The sequence below is a fragment of the Chionomys nivalis genome, chromosome 7, assembly GCF_950005125.1.
Source record: "Chionomys nivalis chromosome 7, mChiNiv1.1, whole genome shotgun sequence".
NCBI classification, from domain to species: Eukaryota; Metazoa; Chordata; class Mammalia; order Rodentia; family Cricetidae; genus Chionomys; species Chionomys nivalis.
Genome location: NC_080092.1, coordinates 74,707,009 through 74,733,658, shown reverse-complemented (window position 1 = coordinate 74,733,658; position 26,650 = coordinate 74,707,009). Strand labels below are relative to the sequence as shown.

The 26,650-nt window shown below is 48.3% G+C and overlaps 2 protein-coding genes across 2 annotated transcripts in view; one reads left to right on the top strand and one right to left on the bottom strand.

Moving 5' to 3' along the window:
• Positions 1 to 26,650, top strand: part of Acsf2 (acyl-CoA synthetase family member 2) — a 37,576-nt gene that overhangs the window by 6,636 nt on the left and 4,290 nt on the right. Inside the window, exons 2-10 of the mRNA XM_057776287.1 lie at positions 17,040 to 17,235; positions 17,572 to 17,700; positions 17,931 to 17,984; positions 18,328 to 18,446; positions 18,573 to 18,738; positions 19,292 to 19,387; positions 19,529 to 19,686; positions 19,942 to 20,033; positions 20,537 to 20,613. Of these exons, the coding sequence (XP_057632270.1) occupies positions 17,040 to 17,235; positions 17,572 to 17,700; positions 17,931 to 17,984; positions 18,328 to 18,446; positions 18,573 to 18,738; positions 19,292 to 19,387; positions 19,529 to 19,686; positions 19,942 to 20,033; positions 20,537 to 20,613 (1,087 nt within the window). The remainder of the gene's footprint in view (positions 1 to 17,039; positions 17,236 to 17,571; positions 17,701 to 17,930; positions 17,985 to 18,327; positions 18,447 to 18,572; positions 18,739 to 19,291; positions 19,388 to 19,528; positions 19,687 to 19,941; positions 20,034 to 20,536; positions 20,614 to 26,650) is intronic.
• On the bottom strand, positions 21,549 to 24,674 carry Chad (chondroadherin). Its single transcript, XM_057776288.1, has 3 exons — positions 23,798 to 24,674; positions 21,923 to 22,086; positions 21,549 to 21,690 (listed from the first exon to the last, which is right to left on the bottom strand). Exons 1-3 carry the CDS (start codon positions 24,566 to 24,568, stop codon positions 21,549 to 21,551), a joined length of 1,077 nt encoding a protein of 358 aa, XP_057632271.1. The 5' UTR covers positions 24,569 to 24,674.

Sequence of the window (26,650 nt, the reverse complement as noted above, 5' to 3'; positions counted from 1 at the left end):
AACTAGATGGTCAATCACTACACCTGTGTCTAAAACTTAGAACAGCAAATCCTCCAGGATGCTAATGACTGATGGCAGATAGCCCGAGGGAGTCCTATCTTGGGACAATAAATCTCAGGCAGGGTGGTATGCAAGGAAGATGGGAGAAAAGAGCCTGATGTTGAGTCCCCTGTTCGTGCCAGCAAGTCCCCCCCATCATGTGATTATTTTAGGTACCCTACTTAAGAAGGAAGCATTAACGCTCTAGACTTTTTTCTATTTTTGAGGCAGAATCTGACTAGCCCAGGCTGAGCTGGAAATTATTATGGAGCCCAGGTTAGCCTCAAACTCACAGTAATCCTTCTCCCTTAGCCTGTGAGCACAGGAATCACAGGCAGGAGCTGCTCTACCTTGCTTTAGTCTTACTTTTTTTTTTTTTTTAGATTTTACTTATTTGATTCAATTTATATGCACCTATGTGTATTTATGTGAGTGTATGGCACATGTGTGTGGGTGTCTGTAGAAGCCAAAGGAAGGTGTTGGATCCCCTGGAGCTAGAGTGACAGTTGGTTGTGAGCAGATTGATGTGGGTGCTATGAACTGAATTGGGTCCTCTGGAAGAACAGAAAATGTTCAACCACTGAGCTACCTCTCTAGCCCCTAGCACTTTTTTTTTTTTTTTTTTTTTGAGGAGATAGAGTTTTGCTAGCTCAGGTTGGTTCCATAGTCCTGGGCTTAACTGATCCTCCAACCTCAGCTTCCAAGTAACTGGAACAATAAGTGAGTATATCATGTCTGGCACACTTTCCTTTGTTCCTCTTCATTATATTCAGATCATAAAAATCCACATATGGTGGTATAAGCCTGACATTTCAGCACTTGGGGTGTGGAGGGAAGATTATCTAATGACAATCTTAGTAACATTTTGGGTTTTTAGGCTAGCCTGGGCTACATAACGCAGGCCACTTTGTTTAATATATATGAATTAGGGAAGATTGCTAGTGGGGGAAAGGCATTTGACACCAAACCTGATAACTTAATTTAATCTCCAGGGCCTACATGGTAGGAGAGAACAAACTTCAAACAATTGTCCTTTGACCTCCACACATATGCCATGGCGTGCTCTTACGTGTGCACGCACACACACATGCACACATTCTCTAAGCAAATAAATGTGATCAGTTTTTTCTTTATAAATTTTCAGAAAAAGGTGAGACAAAATTTTAAATGAGAAATAGGCAAGACATAACAGAACACATGATAGACTAGCAAACACCTGTGTCCCCATCACTCAGAAATAAAACACAGCCATACTTAATTTTAGGAAGTTACCTGTGGAAGAAACAAACCATTACAGATAAAACTGAAGTCCGTCTCCAGTTTCAAAGTTTTTATTTCGTGTGTTATGCCTGCATGTACGGCATGTGCAAGCAGTGCCATGGAGATCAGAAGAGGGAGTCAGATTCCCTGGAACTGGAATTACAGAGGATTTGAGTCAAGGATTGTATGCGGTCATGTGAGTGCTGGGAATCCAACCCTGGTCCTCTGGAAAAGCAGCCACAGCTCTCAACTGCTGAGCCATACCTTCTGCCCCATGTCTCCTGTATACCTTCCCTGTCATAAATCTAATTAGGTTCTATCAGATCGTGCCTATTACTTTGTTTCTTTATACCGAGATTGAATGCTGTGCTTTGTGTATCCTAAGCATTCTCTGACAAGGAGCTTCGCCATTACCTGGTTTATAGTGTATCATTTGGTGTATACAACCTACGTTTGTTAGCCCTGTAAAACGTGAACTTTTTTTTTTTTTTACTCATACAGGATACATATTATACTTGTGAACAAAACTAGCTCTTTAGTTCGCTCAACAGCAGATGTCTGCTCTTGCTGGTGCCTTTCCCTCGCCTCATGTGTAACAGTAGGTTTGCCTAGTGGGGAAGCTGACGCTGCAGCCTTTCAGGGTACTGCCCTGGAAGATCCGTGCTCTTGTGACTCCCAGCAGTCTTGCTGTTTTGGATGGTTATCCAAATCTTGCTGTTTTCCTTTGTTACTGCCAATACTTAGAGTGGTCAGACTTTGAAGCACTTCCTGAGCCACTCTGCTGTGGTTTTAAATTTACATGCCCATGGCTATCAGTGCATTTGTTTGTCTTGTGGAATATTTGCTGTCCATGGCTCCAGTGACTCTTCCATTCATATTATTTTCATATTTATTGTGGTAGATTATTTGTCCTTGCCAAAAATGGGTTTCTTTATGACATTGTCATGCATATGCATAATGTATGAAATAATATACATTCTTTGTTTTCTCTTATTCTCTTTCTGCTCCCAGTGAGTCCCCTTTCTAGTTTCATGGTGTGTGTGTGTGTGTGTGTTACATTAAGCTTGTTTACAGGAGCAGAAGTGTGACTTTTACAAGATCATGGACATCTTATCAGTGGCTACACCACTGAAGAAAATGCGCCCCCCCCACCCCCCAATCAACTTATTTTTATGTAAATCTCCTGGGGTGAGATGTTCTCCTCCCATGGCAGGATGTTGACAAACCCAATCTCAACTAAATTGTGTACTGGTAATCACAGCTTCTCAGAAAATTCAGTATTTGGTACATCTCCTCTACCTTCTCTCAGCTCTTAATTCTTTACACCTCTTCATCTGATATGCTCCCTGGACCTTGGAATGGAGGGTATAGATGTCTATAGATTAGATATCTATGGACAGGCGTTCGGCAGTCATTTTTTCCCTGTACTTTGACCAATAGTAGATCTCCACACTCACTATTGACCGAAGAAGCTATGGCCTAAGCTGACAACACAACAGCACTAGTCTGTGGTTATTGAGAAGTCAGTTTATGGGCAGATAATGCCCTGGGTTTTGTTTCATCGAGATGGGCTCTCATGTAGCTCAGGCTAGCCTCAGATTCACTATGTAGTTAAGGATGACCTTCAATGCCAGATTCTCCTGCCCTGAGGTTCCAGGCATGAGCCACCATGCTTGGCCCACTTGGTTGTCTTAGTCTTATTGATCATTTACATTTTTTTGATATGTTATTTTTAATTATGCCTGAGGGGAAGGTTTTTGTGTGTGTGAGTGCAGTTTCTCTTTGCAGCCTGAAGAGGATGCTGGGTTTACTGGACCTGGAACAACAGGCAGTTATGAGCTGCCTGGTGTAGGTGCTGGGAACCAAAGTCTGTTATAGCAGTACTTGCTCTTAACCACTGAGCCATCTCCCCTACCCTATGTTTTTCCTATTTTTTTTTTAAAAAAAACAAGTCAGGCGGTGTTGACACACACCTTTAATCTCAGCACTTGGGAGGCAGAGGCAGGAAGATCTCTGAGGATGAAGTTCTATGAGTTTGAGGCCGGCCTGTCCAGGAGAGTCAGGGCTATATAGAGAAACCCTGTTAAAAACCAGCCCCTGACCAAAACAATCATATGTATGCTGGATGTGGTGGCACAGAGCTTTAATCCTAGCATTTGGGAAGCAGAGGCAGGTGGATCTCTGTGAGTTCAAGGCCAGCCTGGTTTACATAGAGTTCCCAGGATAGCCAGCATTGACCCTGTCTCAAAAAACCAAAATAAGTAGGTTAATTAATCAAATTAATAACTAAAAAATAAATAAATTATGTTTAGGATGTATGCACCATGTCATGAATGCGGAGGTCAGAGGACAACTTGTGGGAGTTGGTTTTATCTGTGCTTAGGGATCGATGTCAAGTCCGGTAGCCAACAGTGCTGCCTGCTGAGTTAGCTAGTTCTCTGACCTTGCATCAGATACCAGAAAGAAAAGGACAAAGGGCAGTGTTAGTTCATGACTTGGTTCTAATTGGCAGTGGCTTTTGATTTCATTTTAAAAGCTTTGCTGGTGGCTGGCAGGACACTTTCACTAGCTGACCCTCGCTCCGGAGATGCTCCTGCAGTTCTGAGCACCTGGTGTCAGCTCTGCCTAGCTTTCCTCTCTAATGGTGTCTGGAAAGATCAAGAGGCCTTGCCCAGGGCCTGGGGCACTTCAAGCTTCCGGCAGGGTGAATCTGTTGACCTCTGGTTCAACTTCCAAGAACCCTAACCAATAGGTATGGCTTCAGGAGGCAAAACAAATAGTTTCTCCTCATGGGTCTGTTTGCTTCAGGAAGCAAACCTCTTGCTATTTTTTTTAAAAATAGAGTTAGTGTTCCTTTAAAAAGTCTTTTTATATAATTCTGTTATTCCATCTATCCATCTACAAATTCACACATGGACCCACGGCACCTATTTGAAGGACAAAGGACACTTTGTAAAAGTCACTTCTCTCCTTCCAACATGTGGGGATAAAACTCAGGTCATCAGGCTTAGCAGAAAGCACCTGCTGAGCCTTTTCACTGCCCTGTTATATATATGTGTGTCCAGGAGGCCAGGAGAGTGTCAGCTCTCCAGGGACTGGAGTGACTATATGGCTGTGAGCTACCATGTGGATCATCTAGAAGAGCAGCTAGTGCTCTTCACTGCAGAGCAAGCGCTCCAAACCCCAAGATATTTTAATATCAACTTTAAGCCCAAGAATTAAGAGAAAGAGGGGAGCTGGGAAAGAAAACAGCACAGCCCAGAGTCCTGGAGTAGGCTTTCTCAAAGAAGAGTTACTTTGTTGCAGTTTGAGACAATGTCTTAGATAAGACAGGTTGACCTCAGGCTCAGTGTGTAGTTGAGGACAGTGTTGAACTCCTAATCTTGGTGTGGCCGCTTCTTTTATTTCCAAACAATGTTTCTTTATGTAGCTCAGGTACAGGGCCTCAAACTTCCTCATCCTACTGCCTCTTGCCTTCTGGTTGCTAGAATTACTGGCCTGCACCACCACATACAGCTCAGTGCTTCTTGATAGGCAGCTCACCCCCTGTCTCCAATTCCCAGAAACTCTCAGTGCTAGGGCTGAGGACAGCACCTTGGTGAGGAATGTCAAAGTGCATGTCATAGTCATCATGGCTTCTGCACCCATTGTCACTCCTCTGCACTATCAATTATTCTTTTATTAATCCTCTAGTCGGAGAGCTTTAGTTAAACTTTTTTTTTCTTGGTTCTTGAAACAAGGTTTCTCTGTGTAGCCTTGGCTGTCCTGGAACTTGCTCTGTAGACCAGTCCAGACAAGAATTCAGAGATCCACCTGCCTCTGCCTTCTAAGTGCTGGGATTAAAGGTGTGCATGGTGGCCACCGCCACCACCTGGTGGTGTCATGGAATAATCTTTTTGTATACTATGAAGATGTGGCTTTGTTAAGGAGCCTTCTGATTGCTTTAATAAAGAACTGAATGGTCAATAACGAGGCAGGGAGAGGTTAGGCGGGACTTCTGGGAAGAAGGAGAAGAGGAGGAGTTGAATCTGGGGAGATGCCAGAGGACATGGAGAGGAAACAGAAAGTACAAGATGGAAGAGAGATAAAAAGCCATGAGGCAAAAACATAGATTAATATAAATGGATTAACTTAAATTATAAGAGTGTAGGTCAAACTTTCATAATTAACAATAAGTCTCCATTTTGGGTTTTTTTGTGAGCTGGTGGCCTAAAGAAAATTCTGTCTGCAAATGGCACCCAATGTGAAGCCATGTATTTCCACATAAGGCCTGAGAAAGCATAAGAAAAAAGTTTGGAACATGGAGTCAAATGCAGCTTCCTAGTGACTGTGATCTCTTGGGTAGGCTTGGCAGCATACAGAGACTTGGCTATGGGCTGCTGCCTGCAGGCTGGAGCCAGCTGCCAGTGCCACACACTAAGCTGAGCCGTGGGACAGCTGACTTATCAGTTTAAGATTTGTCTCATCTGGTCAGAAAGTGTTGCAGATACTTAGTAAAGTCAGGTCCAGATACACACACACACACACCCAAAAAAAACAAAACTCTAAAAAGATACAGTATATTTAAACATGTGCTTAGATACTGAAGAAAGAAAAGAAAATGGATATAGACAGTCATAGAAAAAATAGTTTAACAATAATAAAATTAAGTATTTAAAGAGAAAATAAAATGATACAAAATAATAAGTCATGTAAGCATGAAAAACATAACACAGGATGCTGAAGCACAATTAATAAAAACTCAGGGTCAGAAATCCGGGTTCAGCCTGAAGATCTGAAAAGCAAAACAGCCACTGGCTATTACCTCTACCTCAGTCTAAAATGGCAATCCTGCCTCCTGGAATCTCAGAATGAGACTGTGTCTGAGAACTGTCTCTCCTACCACCTGCCCTTTTATATTCCTTTCTAGGGGTGGGATTAAAGGCGTGCACCACTGGGATTAAAGGTGCGTGTCACTGTGGCTACTGGGATTAAAGGTGCGTGTTACTGTATCCTGGTCTGTAAGGCTGACCAGTGGGACTGTTTTACTCTCCGATCTTCAGGCAGTCTTTGTTTATTAAAATACATTTGAAATGCCACTACAGGGTGCTTTACTAATTTTGAATTTTTTTAAATGCTAATGAACAGAGACTAGAACTGCTAGGGGTCACTGGATTATGAAAGGGACTGCTAAATTAAACCAGTCTATATACTTTAGAGATGTCTTGACTTCAGAATGGAAGTCATGATATATGTTACATTGGAGGAGAGGTTATGCTTTTGTTTTCACAGGAAGCAAAAAGGTATGAATTCCTTCAAAATTAATAAAGATCAGATTTAATCAGGGAAGACCCCCTGAAAATCCTGGCTACAAATTTAGAGAAATAAATTAAACCTAGACAAACTACAAGACAGTTGAAGTTTATTTTATCTGCTCTAACATAAAACAAAATAATCATCTTTGGCTGGCCTTTGTACCACACACAGTCCATACATGTATTAATGCAGATGTGTATGTTACTTTTGAAAGTTTGTGTGTTTTTGGGGTAAGGAGATCAGACACCAATCAATGGTGGCCCAGGTGATTCAACCTCTCAGAACGCCTCTGTTGCAGTTTCCTCAGAGTTCTGCATTCAGAACAGCTCCAAGGCTGCTTGCTGAGATAATTCGGCCTCACAGACTATTCTAGCCAGGGCTGTAGATAAGCCTTGTGCTTTCCCATCACACAGACTGGACAACAAATGTTATGGCTAGTTCTCCCAGGACTTGACCATTATCCCAATTTTCTCAGGATCCCCTAAAGATGTCATTGAGCAAGTCAACAGGAAGAAGTCTAGAAAACACAATGCCCACATTTCCAAGAGTCAACATGGGTGTTTTTTGGTGGGTTATGAATGCTTGTCATCATTTGTGTGGGGGGTGGTTACAAATTGTTATTGGTCATGGTCAGGGAGAAAACTAAACAAAAGAGATTAGATTCAAGGATCTCTTTCTGAAAGGAAAAAGGGGGCATATAGTATAGAAATGATGGGATAAAAGAATGGATTGTTGAGTCTATTTTTGAATAACCACTAGTCTCAAATACTGGTATAGAATTTTGTATATTGATGCAAATTTAAGATTATTTTTGTTAAAACATACTGCACATATATTTTTACTCTTGCTTAAGATATTGTACCTAGCCGGGCGATGGTGGCGCACGCCTTTAATCCCAGCACTCGGGAGGCAGAGGCAGGCGGATCTCTGTGCGTTCGAGACCAGCCTGGTCTACAGAGCTAGTTCCAGGACAGGCTCCAAAGCCACAGAGAAACCCTGTCTCGAAAAACCAAAAAAAAAAAAAAAAAGTTAAAAAAAAAAGATATTGTACCTATGTAGCTCATTTTGCAATGTAATGTGAATTTCTAGTCCTTGAAAGATATTATTATAAGCTATTTAGGATAATAAACAAATGCAGGTTAGTAGTTAACCAACTTTAACAATAAAACTTGTAATGTTATGTATGTTTTCAAAGTCAATCAGCAATGTATTTTAGATAGACAGATAGTCTTCAAACATTTCAAAGATCTACAGAATATGGCATTTGAAATGTTTTAATAGCATAAGGCTTTTCATGGTAGTGAAACATCATTTTACTTCAAAAAAGGATGATGGACATCAAAGAACCTCCATATGGATTTTGCTTTCTTTGTGGCAAAAGTTAGCCATTTGGGCAAGAAACTGCCCTTGGCTCAATTGTTAACAGTGTGCTGTCCAAATTAAACAAGCAGGACACAAAAGAAGTTGACTGCTGAACTTTGCCAAGACAAGACAGCACAGTCCTTCAAAATTCCTGCTTCATGGAAAAGTCTGTCAGATATTTTAGGCCCAAAGGCTGAAGATGGATGCCCCAACATTACAGAAGAACCTTGGGTGACTGTCTGTGCAGCCAGATGTCTCTGTTGTTTCTTAGTTTTGGAAGTTGCTTACTCTGCACTTGCTGTTTACTCTGGTAACATTGTATCCATCTGGAGTCTTTGGTGGAGTTGAAGACTAGATAGTTACTGTTGCAGTTTTCCTTAGTTATGATAGAAGGTAAATTAGGTACAAAACTTTGGACTTTCCAAGATAGGATTAATAATGGAGTATTTTATTTTTAGTTTTAAGAGCTAGTGGGACAAACCTAAGCTATAGGCCAAGATTTCATAATTAATAACAAGTCTCGTGTCTTTTTTTTTTTTTTTTTTTGTGAGCTCGTGACCCAAAGAAAATTCCATCTACTTTGCAGGGTTTTTTTTTTTCTTTCTTTTTTTAACATACTGCTCCCTCTTGTACAGTGCTGGAAGTTGAACCAAAGCCTTAGATGTGCTAAGCAGAAGCTCCACTCTGGCCTTTACCCTCCACCCTAAGGCCTATCCTTTTACTGTTGCTTTTGTTTTGTTTCGGGAATGTTTTGCTTACATGTATGTATTGCACCACATGCTCACATGCCTGGGGAGGCTAGAAAAGGGTATCAGATCACCTGAAACTGGAGTTACAGATCGCCGTCAGCTGCCATGTGGGTGCTGAGAACTGAACCCGGGTCCTCTGTGCAAGAGCAGTAAGTGCTCTTAACCATCCCTCTTCCTGCACCCCCCCCTTCTCTTGGTTTTTCTTTCTTTCTTTTTCTTTTTTTTTCTTTCTTTTTTTTTTTTCCGAGACAGGGTTTCTCTGTAGCTTTGGAGCCTGTCCTGGAACTAGCTCTGTAGACCAGGCTGGTCTCGAACTCCCAGAGATCCGCCTGCCTCTGCCTCCCGAGTGCTGGGATTAAAGGCATGCGCCACCATTGCCCGGCTTCTTGGTTTTTCAAGGAAGGGTTTCTCTTTGTAGACCTGACTGTCCTGGAACTCGCTCTGTAGACCAGGCTGGCCTCAAACTCAGAGATCCACCTGCCTCTGCCTCCCGAGTGCTAGAACTAAAAGTGTGCACCACCATCCCGAATTTGTCTCTCTCTTTTTTTGAGACAGGTACCCCTGGTTGGCCTTGAGCCAGTACAGAGTCAAGGCTGAGCTAGAACTTCTGATCTTCCTGCCTCTATCTTCCAAGTGCTGGGATTAGAGATGTGCACCACCACAACCCGTTCATGCAGCGCTAGGACATCAACCCCAGGGTTTCATGCATGCTGGGCAAGCACTCCACCAGCTGAGCTCTAGCCCCAGACTCCCTAAGGCAATTTTGAATTCCGTCCTGCAGTCCCGTTTCTAGCCATTTTTAGTGTGAGTCATCATACTGATTGCACACAGTCAACAGGAACACCTGACTTAGGCCCCATGATGAGCTGCCATCCACTTGAGCTGCTGCCTGAAGCGCTGCAGAACACTCAGTCTATCCCAGGAACACCCCCTTCCCCCACACAGGGTTTCTTTGTGTAGCGCTGGCTGCCCTGTAACTAATTCTGTAGGCCAGGCTGGCCTCAAACTCGCAGAGATCCTCCTGCCTCTGCCCTCCGAGTGCTGGGATCAAGGGCGAGCGCCACCACTGCCTGGCTCACAAGAACGCTTTTATAAAAAGGATTTTATTGCATTTTATTTTCGATTTGTGTGTGTGTGTGTGTGTATGTGTGTGCATGTGCGCGCGCGCATATGCTTGAGTATGATTGCCTGCAGAGGCCAGAAGAGGGTGTCAGATCCCCTAGAGCTGAGTCCCCGAGCTGCCCGATGTGAATGCTGGGAAACTCCCAGCAAGCACTCTACCAGCAGAGCTACACCCCCAGCCTCTTGCTTATCGTTTCTCATAAAGCAGAATCATTAATTCCTTGAGTTGCCATTAAAGCCTCTCTGCTGAGTTTCTGAGAAATTGCACCGTGAAGCCGGTCATCTGGGTGAATTCCCGTTTCTCTCTGGAGCGCTGTCCCAGTCTTACGTTCTGGACCAAAGCTTGGCATCCGGGAAACCTTATCCTAACAATTAGCAATGGATAATAAGCTCTCAGCCCTGTTCCTGCAGCATGCATATCCATGTCCGAGCCAGGCTGCAGGGTGCAGTCACAGCGAGTGAGGAACTCTGCAGAAAGCACAGACTCCCGTCTTGTTTACTGGAACCCCCAGAAGCAAAAGCCTAATATGTTTCGAACAGAATTTCTCTTTTGGAGGAATTTTGAAGCTAGAAACCACCAACAGATGTGTTTTCTTGGCTTGCCTGGCATTATTTACTGATGTATGTACATATTTTGCACAGACGTTAATTCATGCTGCTTGAAAAAACAAAGAATGGCAATAGATCCAGCAATCTGCTGTTTATTGGTTACGACTGTATCCGTGGCAGCTTAGTTCTTACAAAGATTTTTTTAAAAAACTTTATATTGACGTATACTAAAGGGCCAGAAAAGTATGCTTTTTAATTTTTATTTATTTATTATTATTGCAGTGTGGAGAGGGGGTTCACCTGAGTGTCAGGTCGTGGGGCGGGGAGAGGATAGTTTTGTGGAGCTTGCTCCCTCCTTCTACCTTTAAGTGGGTTTGGGAGTTGACCTCAAGACTGTCAGGTTGTTGAGCAGTGTTCTTACCCATTCTCCATCTCCGCAGCCCTAGAGTACGCTTGTCTTAAGTGGTTCTAGATGACTGCAAGTTTAGAAGGGTGAGTGCCTTCAACCTTGAAGGGAGGTACCTAGCAGCAGAGGAACAGTCAAGTAAAGCCCGGAACTCCATTTATACACAGAACGTTGTGGGTCACGAAAGGAAAGGACTCTGGGGCTGGGGAATTAGCTCAGTTAATAAAGAACTTGCTCGCCGGGCGGTGGTGGCGCACGCCTTTAATCCCAGCACTTGGGAGGCAGAGGCAGGCGGATCTCTGTGAGTTCGAGACCAGCCTGGTCTACAAGAGCTAGTTCCAGGACAGGCTCCAAAACCACAGAGAAACCCTGTCTCGAAAAACCGAAAAAAAAAAAAAATAAAGAACTTGCTCGGCACACATACCTGGAGAAACTTTTCGGCGATTGAGAATAATGCTGCTATTAATATTCATGCCCAAGTTTTCGTTCTATCGAAGAACCAAGTTAGGGACTGAAGATGACTCAGCAGTTAAGAGTACTTGCTGCTCTGGCTGAAGACTTGGGTTCGGTTCCCAGCCCCTGCATGACAGGCTAACAGCCATTTGTAACTCAGTTCCAGGGGGTCTGCCACCCTCTTCTAACCTCCTTGGACATTGAGCATGTGTGTGATGCACATACACACATGTAGGCAAAACATTCATATGCTTAAAGATAAAAAGAAAAAAAACGAAAACAAAACTAAAATTTTTGCAATGCTGTTTTAATTTTTTTTTTAATGAGATAGGATCTCATGAACCCTCAGTCTGGCCTCAGACTTCCAGCCTAGCCTAGGATGACCTTGGAGAGGATGGTCCTTCCTCTACTTTTATCTCCCTAGGGTTGGAGTTATGGGCCTGAGCCTTCTCCAGGTCTTGCTTGTGTGACTTCTGATGATCAAACTTAGGGCTTCCTGCATGTCATATCTGCCCACAAGAACCGCAGCCTTAATCTGTCACTTAATCATCTCAAGCACCTGTTTTCTTATCTAGATCACCACGTTTCATAACACAGAGAAGAGTGACGGGCTGGGTGAAGGAAGCTGGCTAGGTAAATGGGGCGGGGGGGGGCACCTAACCAAATTAAACACAAAGAACACAGTGAGCTTTGCAAATCAGCCTTTTTTGTAAAGTTGGACAGAGACAGAACTATGGGAAAATAGCTGATTAATTAACTCCGGATTACTGGACGCTGCTCCCACCCCCACCCTTAGGAATCGGACTCAAAGCCTTATGCATAGAAGCTCTCTACGTGTGTGTGTCCATATGGGATCGTATATGTGTGACCGTGTATGTGACTGTATGTGTGTGTGACTGTGTGTGTGTGAGACCATGTATGTGTGTGTGGTCATGTGTGTATGTGACCGTGTATGTGTGGTCGTGTGTGTGGATGTGGATGTGTGACCATGTAGTGTGTGTGGCCATGTGTGTGACTGTGTATGTGTGTAACTCTGTGTGTGTATGTGTGTGTGATTGTGTGTGTGACCATGTATGTGTGTGTAGCCGTGTGTGTGAACGTGTATGCGTGTGTGACATGTGTGTCTATGACCATGTATGTGTGGTTATGTGTGTGTGACTGTGTATGTGTGTGTGATTGTGTGTGTGACCATGTATGTGTGTGTAGCCATGTGTGTGTGTGAACGTGTGTGTGTGACATGTGTGTCTATGACCATGTATGTGTGGTTATGTGTGTATGTGTGACCATGTATGTGTGTGTAGCCATGTGTGTGTGTGAACGTGTGTGTGAACGTGTGTGTGTGTGACATGTGTGTCTATGACCATGTATGTGTGGTTGTGTGTGACTGTGTATGTGTGGTCGTGTGTGTGTGTGTGTTAAGGCAGAGAGGACTTTGTTATCACGTAGACTGGAGCAGACTTGTTTAGGAAATAAAGCTATTATCTCCTTTTTCTGGCTTTTTAAATGTTCAGGTTAATAGCTGAGTTTTATTTGATAGCTGGGAGATTTAGACAGGGTGACTTCATTTTGATTTTTAGTCTCATTTGCCAGAGCCCAGGGCAAGCACCTAGCTCCATACCAGGATCTCCTTTAATTTGTTGTAGGGGTGGGGTGAGGTGGGGCGGGGCGGGGTGGGGTCAGGTGGGGTGTGGTGGGGTACGGCTGATGTTTAGTGTGTGGTGTGTATATGCATGTTGAATTAGGGGAGAGATCAACTTGAGTGTCTTAAATTGCTTTCCACCTTATTTCTTCATGTCAGGTTTGTGTGTGTGTGTGTGTATGTGTGTGTGTGTGGATTCTAGGGATACAACTCAGATCAGTGGACTTGGCAGCCGGCTGAGCCACCTCTTCTTTCTGAGGCTGGCTCTCTCACTCAATCCGGGGCTCATAGATTTGGGTGGTCTGGCTGATTCCCCCCCCCTCCCCCTCCAGTGCTGATTTTACAGGCATCAGCTACAGTGCCGGCTTTTTACATGGGTGCTGAGGTTCCAAACCCCGGTCTTTACTCTTGCATGGCAAGAACTTCGTCGGCAGAGCTGTCTCCCCAATCCAGGCTCCCTGCTTTAACTGAGCAGTTGGAACACATTGTTTTGGTCTTTCAGGTGGTATATTCCTATAGGTGGAATTGGGGGGGGGGAACGTGGTGATTCTGCGTTTCACTTTTGGAAGACCACACCCTATTTCCCACGATGGAACACTTTTACACTCTCACCAAGCAATGGACGAGGCTCCACTTTCTGCACATCGTCAGTGACGCTTCTGATCACTATACTTGAGTTGTTTGTTTGTTTGTTTATTACCTTCTACTTTCTCAGTAAAAATGAACCATAGCTCATAACAATTGTGTGTGTGTGCGCGCACACATTCATGTGTGCGAGGGTGCACATGTTTGTGCTACAGGTGTGCGTGAACATACATGTGGAGGCCAGATGGCCCCAAGTACCATTCCCCCTCAGCTCTGTCTACTTTTTTTTTTTTTTTTTGGGGGGGGGGAGGTTTCGAGACAGGGTTTCTCTGTGGTTCTGGAGCCTGTCCTGGAACTAGCTCTTGTAGACCAGGCTGGTCTCGAACTTTGGTTTTTAAGACAGAGTCTTTCATTGGCCCGCTGCTCTCTGGCTGGCCTGTGGGCCTAAGAATCGTCTTGTCTCTACCTCCCCAGGGTTGGAATTTCAAGTATACACCATGGAGTCCTGCCTTTTGTTTGGAGCTTTTTGTTTGTTTGGTTGGTTGGTTTTCTTTTTTTGTTTTTTCAAAACAGGGTTTCTCTGTGTAGCAGCTCTGGCTGTACTGGAACTCGTTCTGTAGACCAGGCTGTTGGTTTTTTATTTTGTTTTTGTTTTTTTTTAGACAGGATTTCTCTGTGTGTCTTGGCTGTCCTCAGACTCACTCTAGAGATTAGGCTAGCCTTGAACTCCTTCCTTTACTTCCCACGTGCTGGGATTAAAGTTGCGCTCCACCAGCACGCCCAGCTTTTTACATAGGTTCTAGGGGCCAAACTGGGGCGTCCTGAATTATCCCCGAAGCCCTTCAGAGAGGGTGGTAGTTTTGATTTGCATGTTGTTTGCTTGCTGCAAAGATGTATGTGCAGACCAGTGCTGGGAATTGAACCCAGGGTCTCATACACATCAGGAAAATGGTCTTCCACAAGCTGAGGCCCTCGGCGCCTTCGTTCATGTTCAACAGGGTGTTTGCTGGGGTATTCCACACGTTCCAGACACTTAGGCTGCACACGCGGTGTGAACACGAGTTGCCAACATTGAGACAAGAAAAGAATGTTTTTTTTTTAACTTCCTTGTTCTCAATTTCTCTCATGAAAATAGATCTAGACTGGAAGTCCCACACACTGATCCTCTAAGGAACAGTTTGTGTTCTGTCTCTTGTCCCTCATACTACTTCCTATTTGACTTCAGTCCTGGCCACAGAGGGCCTTGGGTTTTGCAATCCGCAATTGAAGCTGCAGAGTTACTTCTCTTTAGTTATTGAGACTTGTTGGCTCTACTGGCCCATCTCCAATTCTTCTAGCTTCTCCCATGCGCAGTAAAGAAGCACACATTTCGCAGCTACCCTGTGGGGCCAGGTGTTCAGGGTGTGTGCAGAGGAGTAAAATACTCAGGCCTTTGAAGTGACTAAATGGCTGGGGTGGTTCCTGTGTTTATGAGCAAATGACACTGGTATGAGTTTCTAGAACTCTTTTTTTTAAAGCATTTTATCTATTTATTATTTTATGTTTTTGATTTTTATGTTTTGTGTGTTTTTGCCTGCATGTGCGTTGATATATGATATGCATGCAATGCCTGTGGTGGCCAGAAGAGGGCTGTGATTGCATGTGTCTTGGGGTTTCTTTTTTCTTTTTTTTTTTTTTTTTTTTTGGTTTTTTTCGAGACAGGGTTTCTCTGTGGTTTTGGAGCCTGTCCTGGAACTAGCTCTTGTAGACCAGGCTGGTCTCGAACTCACAGAGATCCGCTTGCCTCTGCCTCCCAAGTGCGCCACCACTGCCCGGCTGTCTTGGGGTTTCTACATCTGTGAAGAGACACCATGATATAGCAACTCTTAGGAAAACGTTCAATTGGACTGATTTGCTTACAGTTCAGAGGGACATGGTGGCATGTGGGCAGATAAGGTACTAGAGAAGGAGCTGAGAGTTCTACGTCTTGATCCACAGGCAACAGGAAGTGACCTGAACACAGTTTAAGCATAGGAGACCTTAACATCCACTCCCCACTCCCCCACCCACTCCCACCCGCCCTGCTTCCAACCCCCCACACCATCCCCCCACCCCCCCTCCAGTAACACACTTCCTCCTACAAGGCCACATCTCCACAATGTCATTCCTTCTGGGGGCCGTTTTTTCTTTCAGACTACCACACCCTGGAACTGGGGATACAGACAGTTGTGAGCTGCTGTATGGGCGCTGGGAATTGAACCAGGACTTCTGAAGGGGCGGCCAGGTGCTTTTAACTGCTGAGCCATCTCTCCAGCCCTGAGTTCCTAGAACTCTTAATTCTTTGGAGAAACTGCCAGCCCCTGCTTAATACTGCCCCACCCTCCCATGTCGCTTGGTAGAAGTATGGAAAAAAGTTAACACGGACGTTAAACACTCTCTGATGGTGGACCTTGGGATGAAGGCAAAGGAAAAAGGGCAAGGAGGGCAAGCCTGGCAATAACACGCGGCGGTGCAACCGGCTTCCATTCCAATCTAGCTGTTCCTAGCCTTTTTGACCCTTGACATCTTTGCACGTCAGCCTCCTTGCCTTGAGAATGGGTGATCTTGATTTTCATCCATACTTCAAGGTTGGGGCTGGCTGGGATTACAAGTGTGTGCTAAAAAAACCTGCTTTCTGAGGGGGATGGAAGGAGATGGAGCTGCTTTTCCAGGAGCAGCTTGTCTTGGCTGACGTAAGACATCCTTACCGGGGCACCAGCTTCTCTTCACCTGTGGCCCTGTGGTGCTTGAGGTCACCATGTGGTTCAGACGCTGCCGTCCTCTTCTGACGCAATAGCCTCTGATTTCCACCGCATCTGGAAGTGGCAGCCTGGGGGGTTCTGCCTATGGGGCATGGGACTCTCCATTCCCAGGCACACACCTTTCGGCCGTCTTCCCTAGTGCCACCATCCAGTTCCTTGCCCGTTCTGTCTTTGATCTTCGGACCCAGAAGAGATAAACTGGCCCATTGAGGAGCCAAGAAACCCAAGGCATTAGTTCCCAACTCTGGGTCCCACCATGGGCTTCACTGCTTCCGCAGGAAGAATCACAATGACTGTCACCCTCCGGGAGGCAGGGACTGAGGTGCAGGTGCAATAGCTTTTGTGAGCTCTGTCTATCCCTGCATCAGGATCCCCGGGCACCCCTTTTATCGCTTCCAAAAAGGCACACACGGCTTTTGCACCCAGCTTAGGATGGCCTGCTGCTTGGAGGTTAGGAAAAGAAAGCAAGTGAGGATAGTAAGTTTACCAGATCTGGAAAGGGCCCGAGGATGTAATTCGGTCCCCAGCAGAGAATGAAGCTGGATGTGCTAGTAGTGCCGGTTTGTAACCCCAGCAGAAGTTCAAGGCCATCCTCTGCTAAGTCAGTGAATTTGAGGACCGCCTGGGATACATTAGACCTTATTACTTAAAAAAAAAAAAATCCAGAGAAAACCTATTGGTCCTCAATATACCAACATATTGTAAACAACTGAACCGCTGATTAGCTGGGAGTGCCAGAACACTGGTGCCAGGGAGGCCCAGCCTGGCACCAGTCCAGTCCATGGTTCCTCTCTCCACAGTTCTGGAAGGGTGAATCTCACCAACCCCTTGCCCATCGGAGGCCTCAGTTACGTTCAGGGCCACACCAGTTCCCACCTTGTCAACTCAACTGTGGGTGAGTGCCTAGATGCCACAGCACAGAGGTTCCCCGACAGAGAGGCCTTGGTAATCCTCCATGAAAACATCAGGCTGAACTTTGCACAGCTCAAGGAGGAGGTGAGTACTGACCCTGAACCTTCCAAGAGCGGCTGCTGGTCCCAGGCTGTTAGAGCTGTAGAGTGGGCACATGCCTGCGGGACAGTGTGCTGGGGCCTCCTGAGGGCCCCACTGTTGGCATTAGAAGGCAGAGGTGGAAGTAACCTAGATACCTCCTGTCCCAGGGGCTCCTGGGATATTTGTCTCTTACGTTAATATCCTACCTTCATTGCCTCGAATCTACCGAGACCTGGCAATCCATTTGTTCTTAGTGACTCCTGGGCTAAGATGGAGGGTGGGTGTCAGGAGTCCCCCCTGCTTCTCACCTCACTGTCGTCCTCCCTCTGTCTGTACCAGGTGGACAAAGCTGCTTCTGGTCTCCTGAGCATTGGTCTCCGCAGGGGTGATCGGCTGGGCATGTGGGGACCCAACTCTTATGCATGGGTGCTTATTCAGTTGGCCACTGCCCAGGCAGGCATCATCCTGGTGAGAAGGGGTTTACCTGGCACAACTGGGCATGTGGAGGAATGTCATTCAAGGGGAAACCTCTTAGATACAGAACCAAACCTCTGTCTGTTTGGCTTCCGGTTTGGTGTCACTCAAGGTTCACCAAAGAGCCCTGGCAGAGTGTAGATGCTGCCTTGCCCTTTCTGAGGGGAGCAGTGAGAGAATGGGGTGTCTTCCCAGGACACTGACACGCCTCTTTGTTTCTGCAGGTGTCTGTGAACCCAGCCTACCAGTCCACAGAACTGGAATATGTCCTTCGAAAGGTACTGCTTGCTCCTGGTGGGGAAGGGTGTTTCTCATGAGGTTTGATAGAGGCTGATGGGATGAGAAAGGACATGCTCAGTGGATAACATCACCGAGTGTCTCTCCTCAGGCTCCATATGGTTGGGAGGAGGTTTTGGCTCCACAGAGAGGGTGTGGGTCAGTCATAAGGTTGATATGGGTGTTGGGGTTGGACTGTGTGGGCCAGGGTAGTGTGTGTGTGTTGCTACATGGGTGTGTCAGGATAGCTATTGAGGTATATGAGAAAGAAAGCAAGACATTAGTGAGGCCTTCTAAGTCTGGGGCTTCCCGCTGATCACAGGTAGGGGGACTTTTTTCCCACAGGTAGGCTGCAAAGCCATTGTGTTCCCTAAGCAATTCAAAACCCAGCAATACTACGACATCCTGAAACATATCTGTCCTGAGCTGGAAAAGGCCCAGCCAGGGGCCTTGAAGAGTAAGAGGTGGGTGTATCCTGGGTTTGGGGGATATCAAGTGACATCTCGGACTCCTACCTCCCACCCAAGGTGGAGTTGATGTCTTCCTGGGCTGTCTTCCAGCCACTTGTCACCATCCCCTCTGTCTCCCAGGCTACCAGATCTGACCACAGTCATCTCAGCGGATGCCGCTTTGCCAGGGACCCTGCTTCTGGATGACGTGGTGGCAGCCGGTAGCAAGGAGCAGAATCTGGCCCAGCTGCGGTACCACCAGCAATTCTTGTCCTGTTACGATCCCATCAACATCCAGTTTACCTCGGTAAGACGGTGGTCTCCAGTTCCAAGCCTAGATGAAACCTGTGCCCTGCCTATGTGACCTCTGGGATGGGAGATGGTAGAGAAAGTCAGGAGAACAACACTCTCTCCTGATTCTGGCCTCCAGCCTTCCTCTCTGCCTCCGGAAATCAACTGGTGTTTTTGTTACCTGCCCCTTCTGGGTCCTGTTGCTTCCAGAACAGAGAAGAGTCTCCAGGGCTTGGAGAGGCAGAGTTCATGGAACCCATCCAGGGGAATCAAGCTCAGAGAGGAAGCTTCTCCAAATCCATGCAGCTAATTAGTGTCAGAACCCGCTGAGCCACCTTATATGACATATAAACAGGACAAAGCCAGCGGTGTTGTGTTCTCTTTTGCATTTCTGCATTCTAACATCTGGCCCTGCACAATTCACTGTGCATAAACAAAAGGAAGAGTTGGATTCAGGACAATCATATCCTACTCTTAATGACTCAGCCCCTCTGGCTCCTGAGCAGTGACCAAGGATAGGAAAGAAACACGGAGAAAAAGGCCAAGCTGTCACCTGCTTATCTTCTTAGGGGACTACTGGCAGCCCCAAGGGGGCCACTCTTTCCCACCACAACATTGTAAACAATGCCATCCTGATTGGCCAGCGTCTGAAGATGCCCACAAAGGTGAGGTGGGGATGGGCGCTGGGCAGGTTTATACAGGCTGCCAGGAGCAGTTGGGCAAGGAATGGGGCAGCTTGCTGGGCTCCCCCTGCTGGTCGGAAGAACTGACTGCATGATAGACCCAGCCCCTGTCTCCATCTCCAGAATGCAGAAGAGTTGCGGTTGGTGCTGCCCAGCCCCCTGTACCACTGCCTGGGCTCCGTGGGGGGCACAATGGTGTCTATAGTGCACGGTGTCACCCTCCTCCTGTCTTCTCCAAGCTTCAATGGCAAGAAGGCGCTGGAAGCCATCAGCCGAGAGAAGTGGGCATTGGTGGACAAGCCACCTGTGGGCTAATGAGACGCTTCAAATCTTCACTCCTGAACCTGCTCCCCTTTTCTGAGATGCTTTCTTCCTCCAGCCAGGAGACCTTGGTGGGGTGGGGGTTAGAGAACCAAGTCCCACCTTGAACTTCTTCCTGTTCCTCACAACTTTGATCTGTACTGAGAGTTCATGGTGGAGAGGGAAGGGGTTCCCTCTCACTTCTAAACCTAATCTTGAGAGCTTCCCTTGTGCAGAGGCACCCTCCTGTATGGCACCCCCACGATGTTTGTGGATGTTCTGAATCAGCCGGACTTCTCCAGTTACGACTTCTCATCTCTGCGTGGAGGTGAGGGGCAGGGCAGTCAAAGGCATCGACGCTTGGGGTAGCTTTGCTTCCCTGACCCTGCTGAGGCCAGTTTTTTATGTAGGAGGCAGAAAGGGGCACTGTAGAAACCTGAGTGAGAGGAGGGTAACTCCCAAGTGTCCCTGGATGCCAGGCTAACCTCCGCTTTCACGTGTTGTACGAAGGCTCAGGGTCTCTCCCCTTACATGAGGTAGTGAAGGGGCTCTGCTGGGCTAAAGAATGGGGAAATGTGTTAGCTTCTCTTCTATTTGTCTGTGATACTGAGGATTGCGTGCCAGGCAAGTGTTCTATGACAGAACTGCATCCCCGGCCCTTTACTGACTGCTTTTGAGACAGGAGCTCACTAAGCTACCCAAGCTGACCTTGAACTCACTCTGTATCCTAGTCAGACTCTGAGAATTTGCAATTCTCCTGCCTCAGCCTCCCAGGTTGCTGGCATTACAGGCTTGGACCACCAATCCCATCATCCTTTCTTTCTGATTCAGGTGTGATTGCTGGGTCCCCAGCACCCCCCGAGTTGATCCGAGCCATCATCCGCAGGATGAACATGAAGGAGCTGGTGGTGAGTGATTGTCAGAGCCAGGGTACTACGCCTGACCTGTAGTGCGTAGGGACTGGCGAGCCAGACCAGAAAGCCGAAAGGTCAACTTCCAGGTATTCTCTGCTTCCTGGAGCAGAGCTCAGGCAAAACTGTGCGCTTATTACCTGACACCTGGTAAGGTGTAGGGAACGGTGAGAGGGAAGTGAATGTTAGACACACATAAATTTATGTTTATGGAAGTCTGGGGCAGAAATGCAGCATGGAGGATGTGCAGCCAAGCACTGGTATCCTGTTAGCATGTCCTGGCAGGCGGGGACTGGGGACATGGGCTTGAAATCCTTTCTGGCAATACGGGTGGGACAAGGGCCTGATGTTTGTTTCCAAATGGCAGGGAAGGAGGGAACTGAGGATGGTGGTTAGAGGCGTGTGGCCTTCCCAGTGACCACTGCATTTTGGCTCTGATGGACTCAGAGCAATAGCTTCTTTGAGAGGAGCCATGGCAGGGTCCAGACACAGTGGCTGGGGGGAGGCTCCGTGTCCTCCCTTGGACCCCATTAGGTGGAGCTGGGGTGGTAACAGAGAGTCCAGTGCCCCCTGCCAGGATGTGTCTAAGTGTGGGCAGCTCTGTGCACCAGCAGAGGCTGTGGGAGAAGGTATGCATGGTAGGGGGAGTCAGTAGTCACTCCAGCAGAAGGCAGTCACCAGGACTGGCTGGGACGGGACCTGCAGTGAGGGAAGGATGGTTGTTAGGTCTTCAGTCACCCAGACGGCATCAGAGAGAATGGCGGAAGTCCTAGGCCAAGCCCTTTGGGAGGGAGACCCAGTCCTTCCCTCCTTTTCCTGTAAGCAGAGGATCTGATCACCCCTCCAGAGATGACATCATGGGAGACAGCAGCACCCTGGCTAGAATCTCCAAAGGCAGACAATGGTGGCCTCCCTGCCCGGCCCCCACCTGTTTAGTGTCGGCCAGCTTTCTTGGACCTCTTGGTGGGGGATTTGCAGCTGCGGAGGGCATCTGTGTCACGGATACGCTGACCCTTGAACTTGGCAGGGGAGGAGCAGGTAGCATCTGGTCGAGAAGTCTTGGCTTCTAACCACCTGCAGAGACAAAGAGTCGCTGGGCTTAGGGAAGCTGGGTGGGAATGCTTGGGGAAGGGACAGTGACCAGGATGCATCGGGCCCCAGAAAAATCCGAAGCTGTCATCTTCATTTGACAAGTGAGAAAACTGAGCCTCTCAGTCCCAGACCTACTAGGTAGTCATCCAGCTTGCCCTACTGCGAGAACCTCGTGTGAATGAGAAACTGGGGTTATACAAAAGAATATGCTCACCGCCGAAGGCCGCGGAGCTGGCAGGTGCATTTCCATGGGTTGTTGGTGAGAGTGAGGGTTTCCAGGTTGTCAAAGGGGAAGGTGGAGGGCAATTGGTTCAGGCGATTGTTCTCCAGGTGGACGTGTTTCAATGTGGTCACACCCAGGAAGGCGCCATCTGAGAACTGGGGGGTAAGGAAGGCAGAAGCGAGAGAATCTCAATTCCAGTGTCCAGGCTTTCCTAGTTGTCCCCTCAGCAGCCAGCAGCCAGGACACAAGCCCTCGCCTGTTGAGGAGCTGCGATTTTCCAAGCAGAATGACCAAGTTGTCGAGATGATGTAACCCACCACACCTTTTTTTGAGATGGAAGGTGTCCTTTCCAATATGAAGGTGGAAAATGTCCAGTCCTTTGGCCAGGGTCACCTAGCCAGTAAACAGTAGCTGCAGGACCACACCCTGCCCCCCCACCTCCCTGCACAAACATGGGTCTGTGGAGTAGCCAGAGCTTGGCTTGGAGAGCCCAGACTGGCACACAGTGAACCTGGTCAGTGTTTGGTGGGATGGGCAGTGAGCTCAGGCTTCCCACATCCCTAGGGTCCCAGGATTTCCCCCAATACTGTCCTCATTGCTCCTCTACCCTCTGCCAGATGCTATTTATGTTTACCTTGGTGGGAACGTTGGTCAGGATGGACAGTTCCAGAGGAAATGTATTGGTGCCCTCATCGGAGCCCTGGTGCCACAGGTCCTGTCTGGGCTCCCCATTCCAAATCAGTCCCCATATGTTGTTCTACTGCCCCCCACTCTGGCACTAGGGTGGTCTACCTTCAGCTGGAGTGAGGCCAGGCTGAAGAAGACCCACCCAGAAGGCTCTGTCTATCCAGACAAGGTTGACTTCTGCCCAGGTTAGCTTCTACCTTCAGCCCCCTGTCTGTGACCTCTCTCACGGCCCAGGTTGGGATATGAAAAAACTGTCCTCTATCTTGTTCTGGTCCCTGGCCAGACCTCCTGACTGAAACTGTGTGTCAGAGTGATTTTTCTAGTTCCAAGAAAGGGGTTCTGCTCCTGCATAGCCCCAGCTGGCCAGACTGATCAGGAAGGACTGAGGAGGGGGCAGGGGTCTAATGACTGGGGAAGACAAAAGTCAACAGGCTGCCTGGGGGCAGGGGGCAGTGAGATAGTCTGTCCTGTGAGGAGACGCTCGGGGACTTGTGCCGAGGATCACATGTGTTTCTTCACCAGCCCCTTGAGCACCAAACCTGCATCTTGGCGGAGCATTGGTCTCGGTGTCTTGGTTTTCCTACTCAGTTGAAATGGACCTGAGGTTGAGTAAAACTGGGTGTTTGAACCCACAGAGGGGATGGGGGCATCCATCAGGGTCACTGAGGGTCCGGAAGAAGTCTCCTAAAGGCATTTTCTTCCCCCACCCCATTTAACCTTCAACACCTCATTTTACCTTAGCACATTGGTCAGCCCCCATCAGAAACAGGGTCTCTTTGTGAATCTGAGTCACTCAGCCTCTCTGTAAGGTGCCTCAGCAGACAAACCTTCCTTTATGGGATGGCAGGCTTAAGGAGGCTGGGAAGATGGCAGAGGAGGGGTAGAAAACTCAACAGGAAGAGGTGCTTACTGCTCACTGTGGGGTTTGGGGCAGAGGCCCTTTGTGAGACCAGAACAGTCCGTCTCTTATAAGGAGGAGTCCAGAGAGAGTATTGCTGAGAAGCATAGTGACCAGGTGAGGGAGAGAGGGATGGGGTGATATGTCAAAGCCTGAGAGAGTGGTGGCAGGGCTCCTTGCTTTGGTGATAATCATGGGGCAAGGAGTAGAGGAGGAGGAGGGACTAGGTTGGCCTCCCAGCAGAGAAGGAGCCAGGAGAATTCTGCTGCCACTGCACTCACCTTCTCCAGGTTGGTGTTGTCTAGCCAGAGTGTCTCCAGGTATCTGCCGAAGGACTGGAAGGCATTGTCTGGAATGCTCTTCAGGGGGTTGTGGGATAGCTTCAGCTCCTCCACCACCCGAAGTTTGCTCATGGCAGCGGAGGGGTAGCTGGAAAGCTGGTTCTTGTCCAGGTGGAACTTGGCGAGGTTCTCCACATCATCCAGGGCACCAGGCTGCAGGGAACTGAGGGCATTTTCCGACAGGTAGAGCCAGCGCAGGTCCTTGGCACCCTGGAAGGCTCCAGCCCGCAGCTCTCGGATTTTATTGTTGTTGAGCTGTAAGATGAAGAGGTTGACCAGAGGGGAGAGCAGCCCCCTGGGCAGCTCCGACACTTTGTTGTGGTCTAGATAGAGGTAAGTGAGTTCAGTCAGGTCGTCGAAGGCTCCGGCTCGCAGCACCCGGATGTCATTGTGGGACAGGTACAGGTAGATGAGCTGCTTCAGGCCTCGGAAGGCACCAGCCGCCACCTCTCGGATGTTGCAGTGTTGCAAGTGCAGGGAGACCAGGTTCGGCATGGTCCGAAAAGAGTTGGCAGCCAGCACTGGGAAGTTGTTGCGCTGGAGGTTGAGCAGTTTGGTTGTCTCTGACACCTTGGGGATCTTCTGCAACCCCACCTTGTCACAGATGACATGCTGCAGGTCGCCATGGCAGTGGCAGTTCTGGGGGCAGGCGGCCAGCGCCTGCAGGAGGATGGCAAATAGGACCAGACTGAGTAAGAGCACGCGGGCCATGGCCGGGACGCCTGAAGCCAGGGCTGGGGGCTGCGGCTGCGGCTGCGGGGCGCTGGCAGCAGCAAGTCCTCGATTCTTGTGTCTACCGGCCCATTTATAGGGCTGCCCTGACCGCATTTGGCAGGGGAACCAGCTACTACGTGGAGCATCGAAGCCACTGATTTAACCCCCTCCCGCCCAGAAATGAGCCCCTGTCCTCGATGGCTAGGGGCTCTTTGCACAGCAGGTGACCATGCATAGTGTTGGGGACCTTTCTCCTGAGCCCCAGCCCCTTGCTTCCTACTCGCAAACTCTATGCTGAACCTCTCTCTATTCTCTACCTGGACCCCCACCCTGGGGGTAGGATAATAGGTGTGTTGAGGACCTCTGAATTTCCACTGGGCAGAGGGAGGCGTTCCCAGAAGTTATTTGCTCAAGTTTGAGTCTCCACGTCCCCTTCCCCCATACACCCTTGGCAGACAGGTCACCCTGGATTCGGGGCGGGAGGAAGTGGGGCCCGACAGCCGGATGCGTCTCACCGCGGTCAGCCAGCCAGCGGCGCTTTAATGGGTCTGTTGTGCCCAGCAGGCGAAGCGTGAGAGCCGCTGTGGGTCTGGCTCCAGATTCTAGGTAGACCCTTCTCAGTTCACCCCAAGGAGATGAGAGAGCTGGTTGATGATGCTGGTTAGCAATGGTGCCTTTGCCCCTGCCCCTTCTCCGAGCCGTGGCACCCACGAATATGGGCTTTCCCATGATTCCTCTCTATCAGTTCTAGGCTTCTCATTCTGCCCTTTGCACCCGCGTTTCCCTTTTCTGGGGCTGAAAGCTAAATAGAAAAGTGGGAACTGTTGTGTGTGAGGGGGAGGTGGGGTAGTGAACCGCAGGACTGGCAGCACACCTGGAGACCACAGGCCACTGAACAAGCACAGTTGCACATTCCCCCTCCTTAATCTCCCCCAAATATCCCCATCTCTGGATCCTCCTCTCTTCCGCGGTTAGGACCCACCCCTAAGGGGGTCTCAGAGTGGCGGCCTAGTGGCGCCAATGTGTACTTGGCAGAGGCCAGACGTGGGCAATGACCCCAGGGCTGTGTGAGCTGGTGGGAGGTGGGGGGGGGGGGCTGGCTACAGGCGACCAACCCGGGCCAGATGCTGGGTTGTGGGCAGTCCCGCCCTAGTGGACCCGGCTTCTGTTCACTTGCCAGCTACAGTGTCTGGAGCCCTGTGGAGAAGGGAGGGTGAACAGGCAGGTTATAGCTTTGGCCCAGGGTGAGCTCTGAGTTGCCTGGCAAGAGATGCTGTCTGTTTGGGGAGGTGGGGGAGGAACCATGCCCCAACTATGCCAGAACCACACCACCTGATACACAGGAATGGAGGCCACCAAGAGAGACCTGATAGAGTCCAAGGTATCTAGACCTCATGATACCCAATACATAGTTGTGGGGGTTTGGTCTCCAAGCCTGCTCTTCCCCATACCCCTCTGACCTTCTGCCTCTAGAATTGGGGGTGTGTGGGTCATTCTTGGCCTAGAGGATTCTCTGATGGTATCTAGGCTGGCTGTTAGTTTTTCTGTCGCACAGGATGTTCTGACCACTGGAGCTGCCACAGGCCTTTTAAATTCCTACTCTGGCTGTATTTTTTGTTTTGATGAAAATAAATGCATAGGAAAATCTCCAGAGCTTGCGGGGCACCCACCCTAACACTTGCCCCAGGTTGGAGGGGAGTTGTGTCTGTGTACCACACCCAGCTAGATCAAGCAAGGCAGGCTGGCTTTCTCATCAAGTTTATGGGGCCTTTGGCTAGAGGAGGAGAAGGACAGAGGATGTTGTGGCCTGAAATCAAGAAGGTAGGACTGAATCAACCTGGAGATGGGAGGAAAGAAGTATGGGTACTGGTGATGCCAGCAGCCACAGGCGCCACAGGGGAGTAACCGAACCCTGGCCATCAGAGACTGGCTTCATTCTCAGCTTTGTTGCAGATCAGGGGCTTTTTGCAGAGATCCGCTCTTCTGGCTCCTGACGTCTGCCTCTAGTCCCTCACTCCAGTTGTCACCGTTCAGCTACCTAGGGTAGGTCATCACTGCCACTCAGTCCCCTCCAAACAG